General features: G+C 53.6%; 1 protein-coding gene across 10 annotated transcripts in view; it reads left to right on the top strand.

Moving 5' to 3' along the window:
• The window catches only part of ATP11A (ATPase phospholipid transporting 11A), a 116,751-nt gene that overhangs the window by 79,556 nt on the left and 16,613 nt on the right, over nucleotides 1-20,582 (top strand). For all 10 annotated transcript variants that reach the window (XR_003519066.2, XR_003519067.2, XM_027589029.2 and 7 more), the window contains 10 exons: nucleotides 624-697; nucleotides 4,390-4,493; nucleotides 11,156-11,337; nucleotides 13,501-13,752; nucleotides 14,860-15,034; nucleotides 16,652-16,754; nucleotides 16,936-17,081; nucleotides 17,610-17,669; nucleotides 18,598-18,725; nucleotides 20,408-20,543. Coding sequence is in view for 8 of the 10 variants with exons in the window: in XM_027589029.2 (XP_027444830.2) it covers nucleotides 624-697; nucleotides 4,390-4,493; nucleotides 11,156-11,337; nucleotides 13,501-13,752; nucleotides 14,860-15,034; nucleotides 16,652-16,754; nucleotides 16,936-17,081; nucleotides 17,610-17,669; nucleotides 18,598-18,725; nucleotides 20,408-20,543 (1,360 nt within the window). In the remaining 2 variants the exon portion in view is untranslated. The remainder of the gene's footprint in view (nucleotides 1-623; nucleotides 698-4,389; nucleotides 4,494-11,155; nucleotides 11,338-13,500; nucleotides 13,753-14,859; nucleotides 15,035-16,651; nucleotides 16,755-16,935; nucleotides 17,082-17,609; nucleotides 17,670-18,597; nucleotides 18,726-20,407; nucleotides 20,544-20,582) is intronic.

Here is a 20,582-nt window from a genome sequence, read left to right as displayed (position 1 = left end):
ATCACGGTCTTCTGATAACGACCATACAAGCCGACTGCGTATCGGTTTTCTTCACTTAAATGATTTTTATTTTTTTTTAAGATTTTTATTTATTTATTTGTCAGAGAGAGAGAGAGAGAGAGAGCACAAGCAGGGGCAGCAGTAGAGGAGAGGGAGAAGCAGGCTCCTCACTGAGCAGGGAGCCCGATGCGGGGCTCGATCCCAGGACCCTGGGATCACGACCTGAGCCGAAGGCAGACGCTTAACGACTGAGCCACCCAGCCATCCCTTAAATGATTTTTATGAACTTCAAGGACACTGGTGTATTGCCAGGATTGCCAGCTCTGATAGGCCTGTGAGTCCGTGTTCAGAACTCAGGGACGTGAACGTGCCGTTGGTGTGGTGGACAGATTCCCAGGGCACCTTGGGCCAGGGGGTGAGCCCGCGGGAACCTGGCCTCAGCCTCCCCCTCCTCCCAGCCACCAGGAGCACACTCACCCGTGCCGTGCATCCCGACGGGGCGGGTGTGAGGACAGGGCACAGGACACCCCAGACGCTCTGCCCCGGGAAGCGCTGTCCTTCCCCAGTTCCAGGACTTCAAGAGCCAGATAGGTAATAAAAGCAATTTTTGATCTCTTTTTCAGGTTTGAATTGCTGGAAATTTTGAGTTTTGACTCAGTAAGAAGGAGAATGAGTGTGATTGTAAAATCTGCTACAGGTAGGAATATCTTTTTCCTTTGATTCTTTGAATTATACGTTGTGGTTTCATTCTCATGCTTGCATTCTATAGGAGCTTTAGGATCTAACTATTCGTTCTCTGTAGAAAAAAAAATGAGATGAGCCCACCGCAGGTCACAGGGCTCCTCAGCATCGTACCTGGCACAGGTGTGGGTCACAGGGCTCCTCAGCATCGTACCTGGCGCAGGTGTGGGTCACAGGGCTCCTCAGCATCGTACCTGGTGCAGGTGTGGGTCACAGGGCTCCTCAGCATCGTACTTGCTGCAGGTACAGCCCCTGTGGATCCCGCTTGACTGGCAGGTCCTGCAGGGTCTCCCCTCCCTCCCTGCAGCCACCACACACAGCAGCCTAACGTCACCCACCTGCAACCTTCCAGTCTCCTGCCACCACGTCCATCCTAAAGATCCTGCTGGTGCCCTGAGGCACCTGTTGTGTCAGGCAGACTCTTCTCCGGTGTCTAACACTGATTCCCTGAGCTGCCTTCCCAGCTTTCCACCCCAGGACAACCCCAAATGTGCATGTTTCTACCCGGAGCCCTCTCCTTGGTGGGATTTTTCCACCTGGAGTCCCTCTGCCTGGAGGGATGTTTCCACCCGGAGGCCTCTACCTGGAAGGACTTTTCCATCTGGAAGGACTTTTCCACCTGGAGGCCTCTACCTGTTGGGCGTTTCCATCTGGAGGCCCTTTTCCTGTTGGGATGGTTCCACCCGGAGGCCTCTACCTGGAAGGACTTTTCCACCCAGAGACCCTCTACCTGGTGGGACTTTTCCACCTGGAGGCCCTCTGCCTGGTGGGACATTTCCACCTGGAGGCCTCTACCTGGAAGGACTTTTCCACCTGGAAGGACTTTTCCACCTGGAGGCCTCTACCTGTTGGGTGTTTCCACCTGGAGGCCTCTACCTATTGGGACGGTTCCACCTGGAGGGCCTCTTGCTGGTTTGCACTTTTCCGAGGGTAGCTCAGCAGCCACATTGTAGGGAGCCTTCCTGGCTGCGTCAGTCAGGTGAGCTGTTTATCTGTCTTGTCACCTGGCCAGACTGTAAGCATCCTGAATACAGAAGCTAGACTTTTCTCACTGTGCAGGCACCCCTGTGCTGCTACTGAGCACTGAATCAATACTGCTCAGTTCAATTTACTTAATGCAGTTGCAATTTCAAAAATGACCTCTCAGCAAAAGATGTGGGATCTTACTCCTTTTTGTTTCTTAAAACTAGGCAATACCAGGCTGTGTTTATGTCTTTGGAAGGTTGCCTGGTAAGCAGCCAAATACAGCCACCATCCTGAAACCAAACAGACTGAGCCTGACGTAGTGACTGAAGGCACACTGGGGATTTTGTGTCAGCCAGTGTCCTTTGTCACAACAGGGAGCAAAGGCGGTCAATGTCCTTAAGCAGGAGCCTTGTGATGGGGTTCTGGGGGGACCGGCAACAGCTTATCTTCGTCCTCAGGCCGCAGAGGGCAATGTGAGGTTGGACGCATCTTTCGGCAGAACCCTGTGAGTCACTTTCCGGGGTGCTGGACGACGAGCCTGGGGAAGGCACATGGCCGCTCTGGGCACTGTCCCTGCATGATTCCCACACCCCTGAGCCTGTCGTCAGCATGGCGGACTGGTGTGGCCCAGCCAGTGAGGCACTGAGTGTCTCGGGACATAACATAGTGTAAATGCTGCCTGTAACACTGGAGACGTTCTGCCACTTGGGTCAGCAGGTCATGGGAAACAGTCATCCAGAATGTTGAAGAACACACCCAGCTGTGCTTGGGTGTGCCGGGGCAGGCGGCTCCACCGTGCGGTTGACGTGCCCTCCCCAAGGTTGAAGCCACTCAGTGCCCCAGAAGAAGGGCATAGAATTGGAACTTGACCTCACTGGCCCTTCGCCATGTGGCATTCCCTGTGGGGATGGATGCGCCATCTTGCAGCTGAGTGACGTCTGGGAGACAGTTCACGAGCCGGAGGCGTGACCTCACCGCAGGAAGCGCGGCCACCGTTACTCACCAAGTCCTGCCCCCTCTGTGCTTCCTGCGGGGCTGGGCACCCGCAGGGCGAAACCCTGGGAAGCAACCGCCGTCTTCCCGCAGAAGGGCATCGCGGGGCTGGAGAAGGAGCGTGGTCACATTAGGAATCATGTCCATGGCAGTCAGGCCAGTCCAGGGCCCCTTCCATGGGAAGGCGTCTGCCCGTTCCCAGGGGTTCCCCTGCGGCACTGCAGGCTTACCGGGACAGACCGCGTGCCATCTGAACCAGCCACGGCACCAATTAATTTCAAGAGAAGTTTGAATAATTAATTAAACAGTTTGTTCTTCAAGTAGTAACGCATCCCTGGAAATGAGGCTAATTGCTCTGGTTTTCCAGCCTGGTGGGTACAGGAGACCACAAGCCCCTGTGACCACAGCTCACTTACTGGCCTCTTGTTTACACAACTGGAAGAGCAACCTCCAAAGATTCACAGAGCAGCTCTTGTTTTTTGCAGAGTGAAGTTTGATTCACGCTCCGGATATTTTTATGTCAGAGGCTGTCTGTAACCAAGTCCCAGGGCCAAACACGTCCCACCTGGAGTCTGTGTGTGAGGGAGTGACAAGTTGAGACAGTGACACAAGCCATTACCGTAAATCCTCATGATTTTTCATGAAGTCGTCTCGACTGCCCTTCTGGCTGTAAAACCACGTCTGAAGAAGTGGGGTCTGGAGTCAGGAATGGGCTCTGCCCCCAGGCTGGTTGTGGGGCCAGCCCAGCCTCCAGTCTTCATGGCTCATGACCAGAATCCGGGCCACAAATCTGCACAGTTGGCGGACATGTGGGCATCGGGCTCCCTGCCTTGCAGTGCCCCAGCCCAGCTGCATGTGCTGGCGGCCCGGACATCACTAGACGCCATCCTTTCTGGCCGTAGGTTGACCTGAGCCTTGGGTTTAGTCTCAGGACATTTGTGAGCATCATTTGTGCTGTTTCGGATGTCGTGCTGTGTGCCACAGGAGTGAGTCCCTTTCCGGGATCAGTGGGGCTCCAGACGCCGCCGCGGAGTTCAGGCGCCCTTGTCTGGGTTCCCACGCGTCCAGGAGCCGCGCACACACAAAGCCGGCCTGGTGAAGTGCCGCATGGCTTTCCGGGCCCGGAGGTTAGTGGCGGGAAGAGGAGCCTCCAAGAGCAGGGGCCTGTTGACCAGAGCTGGTGTCTTCTGTCATGTTCTCGCCTCTTGGTCTTGGCTGAAGTTTCCCTGCTTACCTGGAAGAGAAAATTGGTTTATCTCAGGGGGAAGCGTGTGTCTGCCGCACAAGCTCGTGCGAAGCCGTCAGGACGTGACTTGAGGTGTCGGGAACATTTCACAGCATGTGTTCTGTGGGTCTTGTTAGTGTGAAGGATGGACACCCTGCTGCAGCATCTCCACGTGGGGCCGTGCATGGGCCAGCCACGCTGCCGTGTGCTTATCTCGCCCAGGGGCCAGACAGCCTTGGTTACACTGGTCTTCTTCCTGGTCCTCAACTTCCCGTGAACTTTGAGGCCGTGGGAAGGACGATTTAACTTTCTCCTGACTGCACGTGGTAACAGGTCTCGGGAAATCCCTACGATGGTCTCAACGCCGGTGTTCTGTTTTTGTTTCTTCATAAAAGCACAATGTGAAGAATAACCTAGTTTTTCCTCTAGTATGATTAAACATCTTTGTTTCCCTCACTTTATAGGAGAAATTTATCTGTTCTGCAAAGGAGCAGATTCTTCAATATTTCCCCGAGTCATAGAAGGCAAAGTCGACCAGATCCGGGCCAGAGTGGAGCGCAATGCAGTGGTAAGATGGGGTGGGGGGGGGCGGTTCGAGAGTCCCACGCTGGGAGGGCGGCCTGGCCACAGCGCCCTGTGCTGTCCCTGAGGGACACACTCTGAAGGCCGCACGCGCCCCACGTGGAGAGGAACCCGGTGGATGTCACGCGGGCGGTGCCGCTGACACAGCCCCTGACTCCAGACTGTGGCGAGCTTTCATTGTGGGGTGGGGGGTGCTGGTGGTTATGGGGCCATAATTATAAGCACATCTGTGGTGATTATGTCAGGGTCCTGAGGGATTTCTGGTGATGTGTTTCATCATCGAGAAGCCACTTTCCGTGGTGACTTCCCCTGCGTGGTTCTCCCCACGTCTTGTGCTGAGGGCGTCACCCGCCTGCCCCACACCTCCAGCAGTGCCGTGCAGCCAGCCCGCTCGCCTGGGAGCCAGCCCCCTCTCAGCAGGTGCACCGCCGGTGCAGGGGGGCGCATGCCTCTCTAACCCCCGTCCACCCTACGCTCCACACCAGATCCTAAGCCAGGGACAGTGGCCCCTCACAGCCACGTCCCCGCTGCTGCAAACTGCAGAATTTCACGTGTAACAGTCGTTATAAACCAAGGGGCGTTTGGCCAAGGTAGTCTTGGAACGCGGGTTGGGAATCTTCAGCCACGCTTTCACTTACGGAATGAACGGCCTAAATAAGCCCGCAGCGCACACAGGAGCGTCGGTGCGAACCATAACCCGACTCACGGCAGGCGGACTGAGTGCTGTGCCCCCTGCGGCAGCTACTCCGCGCTCACACCTGGTGGGGTGTGCAGGAACGAGGGGAGGGAGCGGGGGTGTGTGTGGGGGTGGGACGGGATGTGCAGGGGTGTGTGTGTGTGTGTGCGCGCGCGGGGGTGGGACAGGGTGGGCGGGGGGTGTGTGTGTGTGCAGGGGTGGGGCGGGGTGTGCGGGGGTGGGGCAGGCCCTGGCTTCCATCCATGTGTGGGTGCCTGTTGACACCTGCTGGCCAAGGGAGGCACTGCCCTGATGCCCCAAGTCAGCAGGGACTCCGAAGGAGGCACAGATGATTGAGCCCTGGTGTGTGGGAGAGTCACGGTCACTCAGCCTGCTGCCCACAGAGGCGAGGGTCCCGTTGACAGGACCCTCGGAGGGCTTCTGTGAAGCGCCCAAGGGTACACGCGCACGTGCCACCGTCTCTGGGTGCTGAGTGTTGATACAGGTGCACCAGGTCCTCCCCAAGGGGGCAGCCCCACCTGCGAGTCACTCCAGCACTGGGTCTGAAACGACAGGCGGCCTTGTTCCCGCGACAGATGGCTGGGATGCCGACCACGCTGGTCACCACACCCGTCACACAGGCCACAGGCCTATCTACCATCCGCGCAGACCCTGGCCACTGCCCGGTCACTGCCTGGACCCCCAGGCCTGTGCCCAGGATGCTGAGAGGATGCTCCCCACCACTCTGGGGTCTCCATCGCCCCCCTTCTCTCGGGACGGGGACCCACACCAGACGTGTGTTCCCTGAGAACAGCTGCTGTGTGCGTCCCAGAGATGGCGTTTCCTCATGGGGAATGATGCTGGCACCGGCCCTCACCTGCACACGGGGGGCAGGCGGCATGGCTTCCCAATCCTTGAGGCCCTTTACGGCCATAACCGTTTTAAACTCTCTCCTCCCTGCTTTTTAATAACCTTGCCTTTGGCGCTAAAGTTTGCACCAGGCGTTCGGTCCCCCGCGTCTCGTGTCCTTCAGAGCGGCTCCCAGGACGGATGGTGCTCCGTGGGGGGGGGGGAGGATGGCGCTCCCCGGGGGGGTGGGGAGAGGATGTCCGCGGGGCGGGGGGCAGGGGGGGAAATGGCGCTCCGTGGTGGTGCTGGCGATCATGCCGGGGCGCATCAGAGCATCAGCACACCTGTTCTCTTTGGCACGCCCACCACCATGCGTGGCTGCTCAGTGGCCGATGCAGGAACACCCTTCTTGACGCACCTAGGGCTTGTTTCCGAGTGCAACCATTGCAGAAACAGCTGGGACAGACTCACGTTTCCTTTTGCTTGAGGGGCCGCTGTCTTTGTTCTCTGTCTGCATCCCATGGCCATCTTTGGGGGCAGGTCTCGGGCTGGCAGTCGTGGTGGGCTCTGGCGCAGCCCCTTCACGCCTGCTCAGGCTGCTTGGGCCTCTTGGGTCTGGAGGTTTATGGTTTTTTTAATCAAGCTGGGGAGTTTTCAGCCAGGATGTCTTCTGATATTTTTTCTGCCCCCACCTTTCCAGGAACCCTAGCGCCCTGTGGGATACGGTGCTTGGTCATGGGATATGGTGCTTGGTTGTAGTGTTTTTAGTTTCGTTTGGGGGACTTTCTGTCACCCTGTCTTCACGCCCCCTTGTCTCACAAGCCGTGTCTCGTGGGCTACAAGTCGTCGCCAGGCCCATCCCATCTCAGACAATTGGTGATTTCTCTCAGCTGCGTGTCTGTATTTAACTTTGGGACGCGCATAACAGGGTGGCCGCTTGATGTGTTTCTCCACCAGTTCTGCCCTTGTGCCGCGTCTGCGTCCGCCTCAGCTGGGTTTCGTGTCCTTGCTGTGGGTAATGCTCTCTGCCCCTGTATGTGCTGCTGGCCTTTCACAGGTCGGCGTGAAGACACCACCCCATTGGCTGCGGGGGAGCCCCGTGTTCCCATCGGGTATGGCTTGGTTCCCGGAGCCGTTGTTCTGTTCAGACGGCAGCTTTATGGCATGTGCGGTGGGTCCAGGACGTCGCTCGGGTGGAGCGAGTTCCTCCCCCGTGCAGAGGGGAAGCCCCTGTGAACTGCGGGGTCTCTAGCCCGGCTTCTGGGACGGTACCATCCCCTCTCCCTCCTGAAGGTCTGTCCCCGGCCTGGGGAGCCCCTCACGTGCCCACCGGTCCTCTGCAGACGCTCAAGGGGCTGCTGCAGTCCCCGTGCCAGGAACCCCCCAACTTTGCAGGCCTGAGTGGGGACACCTGTACATGGAGACAGTTGTGGAGTCTCAGGAAGCTGTAAGGATCGTGCAGAGGGGTCACTGCATTTTCTCGCATCTTCCCCCCATGGAGTCCACCTCGAAGCCTGGGAGCAGGCATTGGTCCAAACTGCAGTCTGTCACCATGTCACTTGTGTGGTGTCCTGGCCCACCCCGCATGGAGGCGCAGGGCCTAGCCGCCCGCTCCCAGCCCTGCTCTGTCCCACCTGGACCCGCTCCTGGCCCTGCTCCCAGCCCTGCTCCCAACCTCGCTTCCGGCCCACCTGGTCCTGCCCACCGTGGCCCGTCTGCCCTCTTCAGGTGCTTGTCCTTTCAAGAGTGCGATGGAAATGCGATGGTACGGAGGTGCCAACCTGGGTTCCTCTTCAAGCCGGGCAGCCCACGGTGTGGACGTACCACCTTCTCGTCCTTCTGTGGGAAGGTGATGGGGTTGTTTTCAGTGTGAAGCCGCCAGAAATAAACCGTGTAATTCCTGTCCAGGTGGTGTGGACCTAAATTTTCATTTCTCTGGGGTGAACGCCCAGGAGCATGATGTAAGAGTGCATTTAGTCTTTTAAGAAACCCCCACCCGTTTTCTGGTGTCTGCACCGTTCAGGGGCCGTGTCTTCCGCCTGCAGCCAGGGCCCCTCACAGGCAGGTGGCCGTCGCCTCCAGTGAGTTCTCGTGTGGGTCGTCTGCAGCAAAACGTCCCTGCTTGTGTTTTGCCCACTTTCTAAGAGGATTGTTTGGTGGAATTGTTTGTTTTATTTTTAGGTTGAATTTTATAGTTCTTTAAAAGTTTAAGATGTTAATTCTTCATCGTATTTGTGATTCACAAATAGTTCCTTCCATTTCCAGCTTCTTTCATTCTCTCAGCAGGGTATTTTGCAGAGCAAGTGTTTTTAATTCGGAGGACGTCTGTCCTGTCCATTTTCCCTTGCGTGTCCCACGTTGGTGTCCTGCCTAAATTCTTTATCACTTTAGGTACCGAGTGCTCTCTTCTGTTTTTTATGCGTTTTATACTTGGATGTTTTATGTTTAAATCTGTGATCCATTTCTTGTTGTGGTCAATACATAGAACATAAAATCTGCCAGGCAGCCGTCATCAGCTTGTGGTTCATTGGCATCAAGTAACAGCCATCATCCCAAATAGAAACCACACCCGCAAAGCAAAATCTGCCCCTTCCATGCTCCCCCAGCCCCTGCTAACCTCTACTCTGCCTTCCGTTCCTGCATACTTAACTTCTCCTGGGTATTTCGTGTATTTACTGTCACATTCCGAACCCAAGGTCATGAAGATCTTCCTGTGTTTTTTCCCAAGAGTTTCGTGGTGTTGGCTCTTACATGGAGTCTGTGATCGATTCTGAGTTAATCTTGTAAGTGACTTGAGGAAGGGTCCAACCACATTCTTTCCCAGGTGGCTGTGCGGTCTTCCCAGCACCGTTTGTGGGTTAGGCGCCCTTCCCTGTTGAATGCTCCTGGCACCCATGTCAAAAATCCCCCGGCCGTGCACGGGAGGCTCCATTCTTCTCTGTCTTATTGCCAGCAGCATTATTTTGATGACTGTCCCTTTCCAGTAAGTTTTGAAATCAGGAAGTGTGGGTCCTTCAGCTTTGTTCTTTTACGAAACTGTTGGCTGATCTCAGAACTTTGAGATGCTGCTCAAGTGTTGGGATGTGTTTAGCCATCGGGCTGTTGGGGGTTTGCACCCACTCCATGGATGGCTTCGGGTGGAGTCGTTAGGACTGTCAGGGCGCCTTTCTGCTCCCCTCGGTCTCCTGTAACTTAACCCGGCAACATATTGTAGTTTCCAGTCTGCAGATCTTTTACCTTCTTAACGCAACTGATTTTGTGTGTTGACTTCGTATTTTGATCATTTCCTGAATTTGTTAGTTCCAGTATTTTTCTGTGGAATTTTCAGGGTTTTCATTGTGTCTGTGAACAGAAGTGACATTACCTCTTCCTTTACAATTTGGATGCCTTTTCATTTTTTGCTTAGTTGCTCTGGTTAGGAATTCCAAGGCTATGCTGGAGACAAGCGGCCAAAGTGGGCATCCTGGTCTTGTTCCTGATTTAGGGGCAAAGCTTTCTGTCTTCTAGTGTTTCACAGTATGTGGGGTTTTCATTAATGTCTCTGCGGTTTTGGAGAAATTCCCTTCTATTCCCAGTTTACAGAGTGGTTTTTATTATGAAAAGGTGTTGGATTTTGTGAGATGCTTTTTCTGCATCAACTGAGATGATCATGGGGGCCTTTCCCTTCATTCTGTGGCAGTCCTGTATTACCTGGACTGATCTTCCTTTACTGGATCATCCTTGCCTCCCTGGGAGAAGTCCACTCAGTCCTAGTGCATAATCCTTCAGGTATGCTCTTAGATTCGATCTGCTGGTGCTTTGCTGAGGATTTTTCATCTGTATTTGGAAGGGATATTGTTCTGTAACTTTCTTTTTTGTGGTGTATCTGTCTGGCTTTGTTTGCACATCGGTGTTGTTTTATATACAGTGTTCGGGGTCTGGGTAGTACTTAGGAGGAATCAGGAATAAGTGTCTACTCCCTGGCTCCACAAGCAGAAATCCCAAATCCACTTCTAAAAACTTTTTTTTTATTTCTGAAACCTCTGCTTACCATTCGTGCCAACTCTTTGACGAACTGGGACGATAGGAGAGATGAGCTGCACTGTGATTGTGTCCTTCAGCCGCACTTGGAGGTCTGAGGAATCATGAGAAATGCGAAGGGTTTTCTGGCACTTGTGGGAAATTTAAACTCATATACTGCAAAATCTTTTTGGACGCCTTGGGTGGCTCAGATGGTTAAGCGTCTGCCTTCAGCTCAGGTCATGATCCCAGGCTCCTGGGATCGAGTCCCGCATCGGGCTCCCTGCTCGGTGGGAAGCCTGCTTCTCCCTCTGCCTCTCTCTCTCATGAATAAATAAATAAAATCTTTAAAAAAAAATCTTTTAAAAATCTTACAAACCAGAATTCTCCCAGAGTTTGGACTGACTGTATAGGAGGACTCTGGCTCTTTTCCTAGGATTCATGGAGTCAGGGAAGACAGAAGGGAAGTTGTCCTTAGAGCATCAGTCAGACCATTATGATGGTTTGCTTCGTCTTGATGGAAGGAAACTTCTATTGATGGGATTGAAGCACTCTGTGTGTGGCCCTTGGGCACCGACAGTATCTCGCTCGCTGGTGGCACATGTTCTTTGTGCCACCGGAGTTATGATCACAGTAAATCCACTGTGTTCTTGGATTCTTATTTCTCTGGCCTGTGGACCCAGGAGGTTTGATAAAGAACTGAGTAGTTTTCCTTCCGTGGTTGCTAAGGAAGACCAAACTGTATTACCAACTCCCCATGTAAAAAGCGTTACTTTAGAAATATCACTTGATATTTACAATAAAATCTTAAATTACTACCCAAAAAAAAGCTTAACTCTTTATTCGTCAGAATAAAAGAACAAACTCTTACGTTTTTCACGGCTCCGATTTGGATTCCCATGCTTACCTGTGTGAAATTTTGTAATCTATAAGGATTGTCTATATTGAACGTGGATATAAATAATTCAGACGTAATGACTCATCGCCTTGAGGGCTCGTTGACTTACAATTCTGTAGTTAGTCCTTCTGATTAGAGAGAGGGGATATTGGGAAAGCTCTTGAAAGGTAAAATTCCAGCAGAGTGACACTTGAATTCACATTAAGCGCTGTGCTGTTTCCTGCAGGAGGGACTTCGAACCTTGTGCGTTGCCTACAAAAGGCTTATTCCAGAAGAATATGAAGGTGTTTGTGCACTGCTGCAGGCTGCCAAAGTGGCTCTTCAGGACCGAGAGAGGAAGCTAGCAGAGGCCTACGAACAAGTAGAGAAGGACCTCATCCTGCTCGGTGCCACGGCTGTGGAGGACAGGTGACGTACGCGCCCCGCCCAGCGTCAGAAGTAAGAGGTGGTGCTCTGAGGCCGCGGGGCCCGCTGGGTGCCCCAGGGACTGGTGGCGGCACCTCATGTCCTCACGTGGACGTGTGTCCGCAGTGGGACGAGACTGGCCTCGGGGTGGCGTCACCGGGAGGTCATGCCTGGACGATGTTTGACTTTCCGTGGATAAGAACCTGACATTCACGCTTCGCCAGACAGACCAGAATGGTTGGCACATTCACACCGTGTCATCGGTAGTCAAGAGAGACTGTCATTTTTAAATCATTCTGTAGAGTTCAGTCATAATTAATTCTGTTCCTAAATTTGTCAGTAGCCCTTTCCAAGTCCCAGTGTAACATTTTAGATATGAACATACTCAGGTGTATTTCTCATTCCTCGTTGAAGAAATGAAACCGTGAAGTAGAATATTGCAACAACCACGACTAACCACTGGTAAGATTACCAAGCCGGTGTCTTCCCGTGCTCCGAGGACAGAGCTGCCCATCCACCGCCATTCCGTGATAGGCCGGATGTGAGTTAAGGCCTAGCGCACTGAGACACGGGTGTGTCACTGTTGCGACTTAAGACCGTGGACAGAAAGGAAAAGAAAAAATGCCCCAATTTAACAGAATGAAGCAGAAACATGAGGGCATTTACTGGAAACTCATTTCCCATAAAGGTTCAAAGTCTTTAAGGTGTAAGTGGGCCCGACGTTCAAGTCCTTACTGGAATCCTAGTCTTCCGGTGCCTTAAACAAAAGCATTCCGCAGCTTCCCAATTTCAGTAAGGTGTCTGGTGACGTGTTTTCAGTTTGATGACTTAAGCCCCTCCCGTCACTCAGGCAGGGATACAGGCACCAACACAGGAGGGGTACCTCGTGCTCAGGACAGGCTTTAGAACGTGACGCCACCGAGCGTCTGCTGTGCTAGGAGGGAGGGGGACGTGCGTTGGGGTGCGTTTGCCCGGGAAAGAGTGGACGGTCCTCGAAGGAGGTTAGAGAGAGGAGAGTCTGGATAGGGGAACCGAGTCTGCACACCCTCATGAGGGCCGAGGGAGCAGATCAACTCAGTGGGGAGTCGGGACCTCAAAAACAGAGGGCAGTTGGGGGGCCAGCAGCTTTGAAGTGATGATATTCAGTCACAAATCATTTCCCTAAAATCCCTGACCAACAACTCTGCAGGTTGACCTTTCTGGTCCTCAGTTTCCATTTTCAAAAAAACTGATGAAATTAGAAATGTTTTCCATGTCCCTGGAATGCTGAGGTCATGTGAGCGCAAGGCTTTGCCAAGGAAGCTTGCCGGGTCTCATTGGGTCACCCCAGTTAGGATCCCATCCCGTCAGTGCTGGGCAGGGACACGGCACATTACTTCACACAGCTGTTGAAAGCCCAGACACTAAAATCTAGGAAGAATGTCAGGTCCCAAATGAGGCAGATGTCCACGCACAGTGCAGCAGCCTGACCACTGTGTGAGCTGCCCATCCTTGCACGAGTCTGTCCGCCCCACGAGCTCTGGGTTTTCCACACCTAGCACAGGGTCGCTAACAGAGGCTCGCCCCGTCAGCTCTGGTGGAGGGGATTCATCGCAGGCAGAATGCTTCCCATGGCATCTGACACGTGCCCAGCTCATGGTACACGCTAGCCAGTCGTGGAACCTGCTGGCTTTCTCAGGATTTTACCATATTTAGAGATACCTGGGCTCCAGTGTGGTAAGTGGCAGAATTACAACAGTTCATGCCAAAGGAAAGTCAGTGAATACTACTGACTACCTCTTTTTCCTGGTTCCATTTTCCCCTGGTTAAGACTTTCTTTTTTGGTGGTTATGGTCCTTGTAATTGCCTAAAATCCTCCGCAAGTGGGGGAGCCCCAGCTATACAGAGCACTGTGTGCTCACCAAATATCAGTTATGCAAGACCGATGCTTTACTCCTTAACATCATGGGTGTTTCTCTGCTTGGAATTAGGAAGTGCTTCCTTGTAAAAAGTTAACACATAAGTATAAAAGCAGCCCCGGGTACCTCATGGTAGTATCACGAGCTAGTGGTGTGGTGTTTTTTTTAGCTTGGGGGGACAAATAGTTTCCTAGGTTACAAATTTTGGAAATTCTTGGCTTCACCAGTGCCACACTCAGGCCTGTGTTCTCGTTTCTGCTTTGCTCAGGCTCCAGGAGAAAGCTGCTGACACCATAGAAGCCCTGCAGAAGGCCGGGATCAAAGTCTGGGTTCTCACCGGGGACAAGATGGAGACGGCAGCTGCCACCTGCTATGCCTGCAAGCTGTTCAGGAGGAACACGCAGTTGCTCGAGCTCACCACCAAGAAGATCGAGGAGCAGAGTCTACACGACGTCCTGTTTGAGCTGAGCAAGACCGTCCTGCGCCACAGCGGGAGCCTAACCAGGGACAACTTCTCAGGGTAGGCAGTGCCCCTTTTCTGCCATGGGAGGGCCACACAGCCTTGGCACCCCTGCGGGTGGCGCGGGTCCATCCCCGGGGGTCCTAGCAGCGCCCGTGTGCTCGCGGTGAACAGCGGGACGCGCCAGAGCCATTTCTTTGTAGCAACTGTGATGTGTTTTTTTGCAGAAGAGGGGTGTGTGTGTGTGTGTGTGTGTGTGTGTGTGTGTGTGTGTGTGTGCACTTTTAAGTGCTGCTTAAGGATGCAGACTTGATTTATAAAATATTGGGAATGAGATCATTCTCATCTGCTTATAAGGCACTCGGGCTGTATTGTGGATTCCTCAGGGTATCTGTCAGAGTGGAGAGAGAAATATTAATAATGCATGCTTATTTGTCTGTTAAGACAAAACAGGATATGCCCGAGAGTTTTTTTTCCAAGAACATTCAGCAGTATATTCACATTTTATCAATGCTCTCCTTACTGGTATCAGATCCATGATTGAAGGTTAAGATTTCATGGGAATCATTTTAGATTTTCATTAGTGTCGTAATGCAAAAGCACTCTCTCATCATATGCAAATGTTAAATTATTCATAAGTAGCGCAAGGATGTTTCCCTTCACCTGATCTGCAGGACTCCTCTGGGGGATCAGGGATGTTCTTGTGACTTTGAAACCCAGCAGAAAGACGTACTCTGACCGTGTTCTTTCCAGCTCACGTCCTCTAGGCAGGATGCCCTGGAGGGGTTCACGGCAAGGCTGCAGCCTGAGGCTGGCCACCATGGCTGGGGCTCGGGAATAAAGACTGCCCTCTGCTGGCCGCAGGATACACGCTCTCGGTCGGCTTTGCCAAAGTAGGGGAGTGTGCACACAAAACCGCAGCTAGAGCTCAGGGTTTGCTTTGCGTCGGTGGCAGGAGAATGTTAATTAAAACTCAGTTTTAACATGTGGTCGAGGACGTTCTGTCCAGTGCTCTAAAGACTGTGTTGATAAAATGAGGAATACCAGTTTCTTAATCCCTTCATCATCAGTTTATGACATCTGCAGATATCCAAAAAACAATGATAGTCTTCTAAAGTCTGTGCACTTCGCTCCTGAGTCATGTCTCTGATTTGTGTGATTCAACAGGCTCTCGGCCGACATGCAGGACTACGGTTTGATCATCGACGGAGCGGCGCTGTCCCTGATCATGAAGCCCCGTGAGGACGGGAGCTGCGGCAACTACCGGGAGCTCTTCCTGGAGATCTGCCGGAACTGCAGCGCCGTGCTGTGCTGTCGCATGGCGCCCCTGCAGAAGGCTCAGGTCGGCCCCCGTCTCAGCTGGCCCCGGGGGGGGGGGGGCAGACACCCAGAGCCTCCGGCTAGTTCTTACAGCCTCTCATGGTTTTCTTTTCCAAACCCAGCAAGGCACCACCTTTTCTAAATAGAAGCACAAATGGTAGCAATTTCCAACCTGGATCTTACTTTGCTTGTCGTGATTAGGTGAGAGTTGGCCGGATCAGGTGCACACGTCTCCCTCTGGGGGCTGGGAGGCCTGGCCCTGCACGACCTCTTGTGCAGAGGGAACCTCATTCTAAGACTCTGGAGGAAGGATGGGGGGGTGCGAGTGCATTATGACACAGCTGCTGTTGCTCTCCCGTGACAGATGCAGCTCTGAACCCCTACAGAATGATAGCGTGTGAGGGGTGTTACGCTGATTGCACAGAGGAGTGCTGAGACCCAGAAAACGGGGATGACTTGTCTACAGGGTATATTTGGAAACTGGCAGAGTCCACATATGGCTTCTAGCCTGTTGGACTCCAGACTCCTGTCTGCCCAGCCCACGTGGTCTGTTGGAGACCCACACCTGATGTCTTTTCTTTTCAGTATTTTGTAAAGCATCATAGAAGACACGTGTGAGCACGGGTGTGTTTCTGGTATGAGTAAACCTACAGCACATCTCACTTTGTTGAGCCAGTTTAGAGATGCACGAGACCAATCTGTCTTCAACTGTTCATGAAAGAAATGCAGCACTTCTCAGACTGATGCAGGGGTTAGGGTAAAACACTGAAAACCACGTGTGAAGAGTCATTTCTCACATCTCTAGCATTCCGCCAGCCTCTAGAGGCACACCAGGACCCCCTCCCCGCGGGCGCCCGCGAGCACCAGCTGGGACCCAGGAGCGTGGCCGCGGTCCTGCCCTGCCCCGTCTTCTGAGTCAGGCTCCATGTAAACCCGTGTCGTCCTGTCCAGACAGGCAGACTAAGGTCTCTGTGTTTGATTTTCATGTATTACACGGTCCCTTTTTTTCAGTTTTTAACTGATTTTCAGAAAGGTTCGCACACGTTAGTGTTTCATGAAATGGCAGGCAGTCCGCACGTGGCTTCTCATTTTCTCGGTCTTCTGTCCCGAACTGCGGCACTTAGACACGTAGACGGAGAGAAAGTTTGCCAAGAAATGGACAACACGCTTGAAATTATTAATTGTATTGAATTTCCAGATTGGATTTGCACATGTGACAACTTTGAGGATTAAAAGAGCGTGAGAAGCTGCTTATTTATAAGAAATAGATGCTCGAAAGCAAATAGCTTGGCATGGCCTTGCCTTCTAGTGGAACGTGCTGTTCGGGTGTCCCCAGAGGTGCCTGGACCCCGTCTGCTGAATCTGTGCATGTAGCAGGAACGGATAGCAGTTGCCCACCAGCCTTTTCCAGTTTATTCCCTGGTAATCACACATTAGCTGCCTTCTCTTTACTGTGTCGGGGCTGCCGTGTGAGGATCCGTCCTGCACGCAGACAGCAGACTGAACGTAGGAGGTTCACACCAAGCCGATCATTGTTCTGTCTTCCTTGGCTGACTTGACATCCATGTTCTTTCTGCCTAGTTAGTGATCTGTGCAAACAAAACAGAGAAGATAAGTGCTCCGTTTGTTTATTTTCCAGATTGTTAAATTAATCAAACTTTCGAAAGAGCACCCTATTACTTTAGCTGTCGGCGATGGCGCCAACGACGTCAGCATGATCCTGGAGGCGCATGTGGGCATCGGTGAGCTGCCCGCGTCCGGGTGCCTGCAAGGCGGGGAGGGGAGTCTGGTGGCGGGACCGAGGGGCGCAGGGGCAGGGCGCGTGTGGGTCCGGATGTTCTCGTCGCCGGTGTTTGGTGGCTCCTCATTTCGCTTCTTGCTGCTTCCCTTCGCACGGTGCTGAGGGTGGGTCTCCTCCTGCAGGCGTCATTGGGAAGGAAGGTCGTCAGGCCGCAAGGAACAGCGACTATGCGGTCCCGAAATTTAAGCACCTGAAGAAGATGCTGCTCGTTCACGGGCATTTCTATTACATCAGGATATCAGAGCTCGTGCAGTACTTCTTCTATAAGGTAGGAGGGCGTCCATGCCGCAGCTGCACGCGGTGCGCTGAGCATCTCTCTGGTGCTATGAGGGGCGGCTCAGGGAGAGACAGAAGGGCCAGCAGGGAGGGGGTCCTCGCGTTGTCCCTGAGAGAGGAGGTGCAACACACCCCTGCGCACACAGATTTGGCATGGAGCCAGCAGGAACCTTGCGTTGTCACGTGACTGAGGGAAGGCCATTTTTCCATGCGTCCTGGCAACAGCTCCTTATTCGTCCACTCTCAGACTCTCTCCTGGCCATGCTCAGGCCCCGCTGCATCCTCATTCCTCTGTAGGCAGCATCTCTGGACGCTGTCTGCTCATGGAGTGACCGGAACACGTGCCTCCTAGTGCCATTAAACTAAGAGCAGACTTTACAGCCCATCACCCACCCTTCTGAGAACACAGGACACTATGGGGTTACTTCTTGCAGATACGGCATATTACCGGACAGCTGAGGAGGGTAGATGCGTCTCACGGTGTGCTGTTGAACTAACTAGTGTGTGGCTTGCCTTTCAGAATGTCTGCTTCATTTTCCCTCAGTTTTTATACCAGTTCTTCTGTGGATTTTCACAACAGGTGAGTCCTACTGTCTGGAGTCAGAAGTTCCCCTGGGCCTTACCTCCCTGCCCTTGTGGTGGTGAAGGAGAGAGCAGGCTGCAGGGGTGAGGAGGCTGCAGGGGCGAGTAGGCTGCAGGGGGGAGTAAGCTGTAAGGGGGGCAGGCTGCAGGGGTGAGTAGGCTGTAAGGGGGAGCAGGCTGCAGGGACGAGTAGGCTGTAAGGGGGAGCAGGCTGCAGGGGCGAGTGGGCTGTAAGGGGGAGCAGGCTGCAGGGGGCAGCAGCTCAGGGGTGTGGTGCCCTCCACCTCGCACCCCTGTGCAGCCCGGTCCACAGGCAGGTTCAGGAGCAGACGTGGAGTGGCCACCGTGGCTGATGCCCAGTGGCTGCCGTGGGCTTGCTCACGTGGCCCACCAGCGAGGTGCCCAGCTCACCCGCCCCCAAAGGCTGTGGCGGCTTTCTGCCCCTAACAGAGAGGATTCAGTCAGCATCTGAGACCCTCTCCCGGGTGCCTGACCGTCAGCAACTGGCAACACTTGGGTGGCGAGCTGCCCAGGAGAACAGCGGCCCCTCGTGGCATCCCCTTCCCATCACGTCCCTGCTTCTGCCCGAGGGGCCGGGACTGGAGAATATTGAAGCTTGAAGGTGGCCATCAAATGATTGCAGACTTCTCAGCAACTGTTTTTGTTGCAAGTCTGCAGCAGCCAAATGGGGTGGGTCCCGATGGTGCCTGTGTTGGCCACGGCTTTAACCTGACAGTTGACGCCAGGAAGGACTGAAAAATGTCCCGCTGTCTGTAGCTGCAGAAAGTGGACTCTGTGCAGTTAGAATGCTCGTGGGTCTGGGTCTTTGCAAATTAAGAAATACGTGTACATTTCAACAAAGCACCAGAGCGGTTTGTGGAGACGGACGGAGTGCGGTTCTCAGGTTGATTTTGTGCTCCCCACAGACTTTGTATGACACTGCCTACCTGACTCTCTACAACATCAGCTTTACCTCCCTCCCGATCCTTCTGTACAGCCTGATGGAACAGCACGTCAGTATCGACACGCTGCGGAGAGACCCCTCCCTCTACAGGTACCGCCTGTGATGGGAGCCCAGGTGCACTAGGTGCCCCCCACCCTGCACCCCACTCCCTGCTCAGAAAAGCCCCAGGCGCTCAGCACTGGTGCACTCGCTTCCCCCAGAGAGGCTTTCACAGGGAAACAATGTAACTGAAGCGAACATACTTCAGATTGAGGGAGAGGATTGGTGCTGCATCTGAGATGTGCCTGTTATGGGAGTGCTCCTTGGGAGCCTGCTTCTCCCTCTGCTTCTCTCTCTCTCTCTCCTTCTCTCCCTCATGAATAAATACATAAAATCTTTAAAAAAAAAAAAAAGTAGTTATGGGAGGACCCGGGATACGTGGTTTGGTTGTGCCCCCTGGTGACCCCAGTGGATTTAGAGCCTAAATTATCCTTTAAAAACCAAGTACATGCCATTCAGTGAGATAAGAAAAGTTAACAGATCTGATCTCAGAGTGCTTTTTTTTTGCTTTTAAAAAGTACTTTTTAATCAGGAAAAGGCGTTTTTCTGCCAATTTGGAATCGTACTCCAAGATGGCTGGCAGATTCAGTGTGTTACTTTTTTGTGGCTTTTCTTAAATTTAACTTCTTAGATCAAGTAATTTTAGATTCATGTATAGTTTTAAGGGTTCCTGGGTTCTGTGAGCCTTTCTCCAGTGACCCTGGGGTTAATGCCCAACAGAACGTTGCTCGGGGGGTTGAACGGCGTCCCTCCGGGCGCCCAGGTTTACTGGTGTCCATCTGTGTGCATGTGCATCCTGTGGCCACACAGTGCAGAGCACCTGCCAGCCTCATGGCCTCATCAGAGTGTCCGCCGTGATGTGGGATCTGGAAGCCCCAGAGCCCCAGTGATCCGTGTGGGCGACGAGCAGGCAAGCGTGGAGCTCACTGCTGTGCCTTCAGTGGGAGGGGAATGCGTCTGAGGAGGCGGGATAGGCCAAGGTAGCCCTGCATCCAGAGGGACCCCTGCAGCTGGCCTCCCGTGGACTGACTGGTGTAAGAGTTGCACCAGGAGATGCACCACGAGCCTGAGGCCCACAGCCCGTGTCACATGGGACAGGTGTGGGCCCCATGTCCTGGGTCCGTTCGCAAGCAGAGATGTGAGCATTTGTCTGCCCTCAGACACATCAGTGTCCGCCTGGAGGGAGAGAACCAAATGTCGTTCACATTTGATCCCACAGGGACATTGTCCGGTGGTCCCGTGCCACCACCGGGCATGTGCTTGGTTCACCGTGCTCTGATTCTGCTTCTGGTACAGCAGTCTGGTGCTCTGGCTGCCCCAAGGGCTTTGTGGAGCCAGGCGCGGTGCTGGGTAAGGGGCAGGGGTGTTTGGCAGGCAGCCAGGGGGCAGGCGGAGTGTGACACAGGGGCACAGTCGGTGCCAGAAGCTACCAGGAGGAGCCCAGTGGGACCCACCTGGACGGCTCTGTAAGATCAGTGTCCAGCCCCAGGGCAGGTGTGGAGGGGGTCGGGCAGACACGGGAATAGACCTGCCGGGCAGAGCGACCCTGTGTACTCGGCCCGTTTCTCCATGACCCACTTTCATTGCGTGGTGGAGCCAGCTGGCTCTGCAGCCTGGGTTGGTGCCGTGACTGAGGGGGCCTTCCTGGCCAGATGGTCATGACAGAGCGTGGGGTGGCCCGGCCACTGTGAGAGTTTGGTGTCCCTGACGTGTGATCTCACCTGTTTCCACAGAGATATCGCCAAGAACGCTCTGCTCCGTTGGCGCGTGTTCATCTACTGGACATTCTTAGGAGTATTTGATGCTCTGGTATTTTTCTTTGGTGCTTACTTCATGTTTGAAAACACAACAGTGACCAGCAATGGACAGGTTAGTACAGAACCGCATTGTGTGGGCTGGGCTGCTTGG

The sequence above is a fragment of the Zalophus californianus genome, chromosome 3, assembly GCF_009762305.2.
Source record: "Zalophus californianus isolate mZalCal1 chromosome 3, mZalCal1.pri.v2, whole genome shotgun sequence".
Lineage (NCBI taxonomy): Eukaryota > Metazoa > Chordata > Mammalia > Carnivora > Otariidae > Zalophus > Zalophus californianus.
Note: the sequence above shows the minus strand (reverse complement) of the source record. Positions and strands in the feature narration are given on the sequence as shown.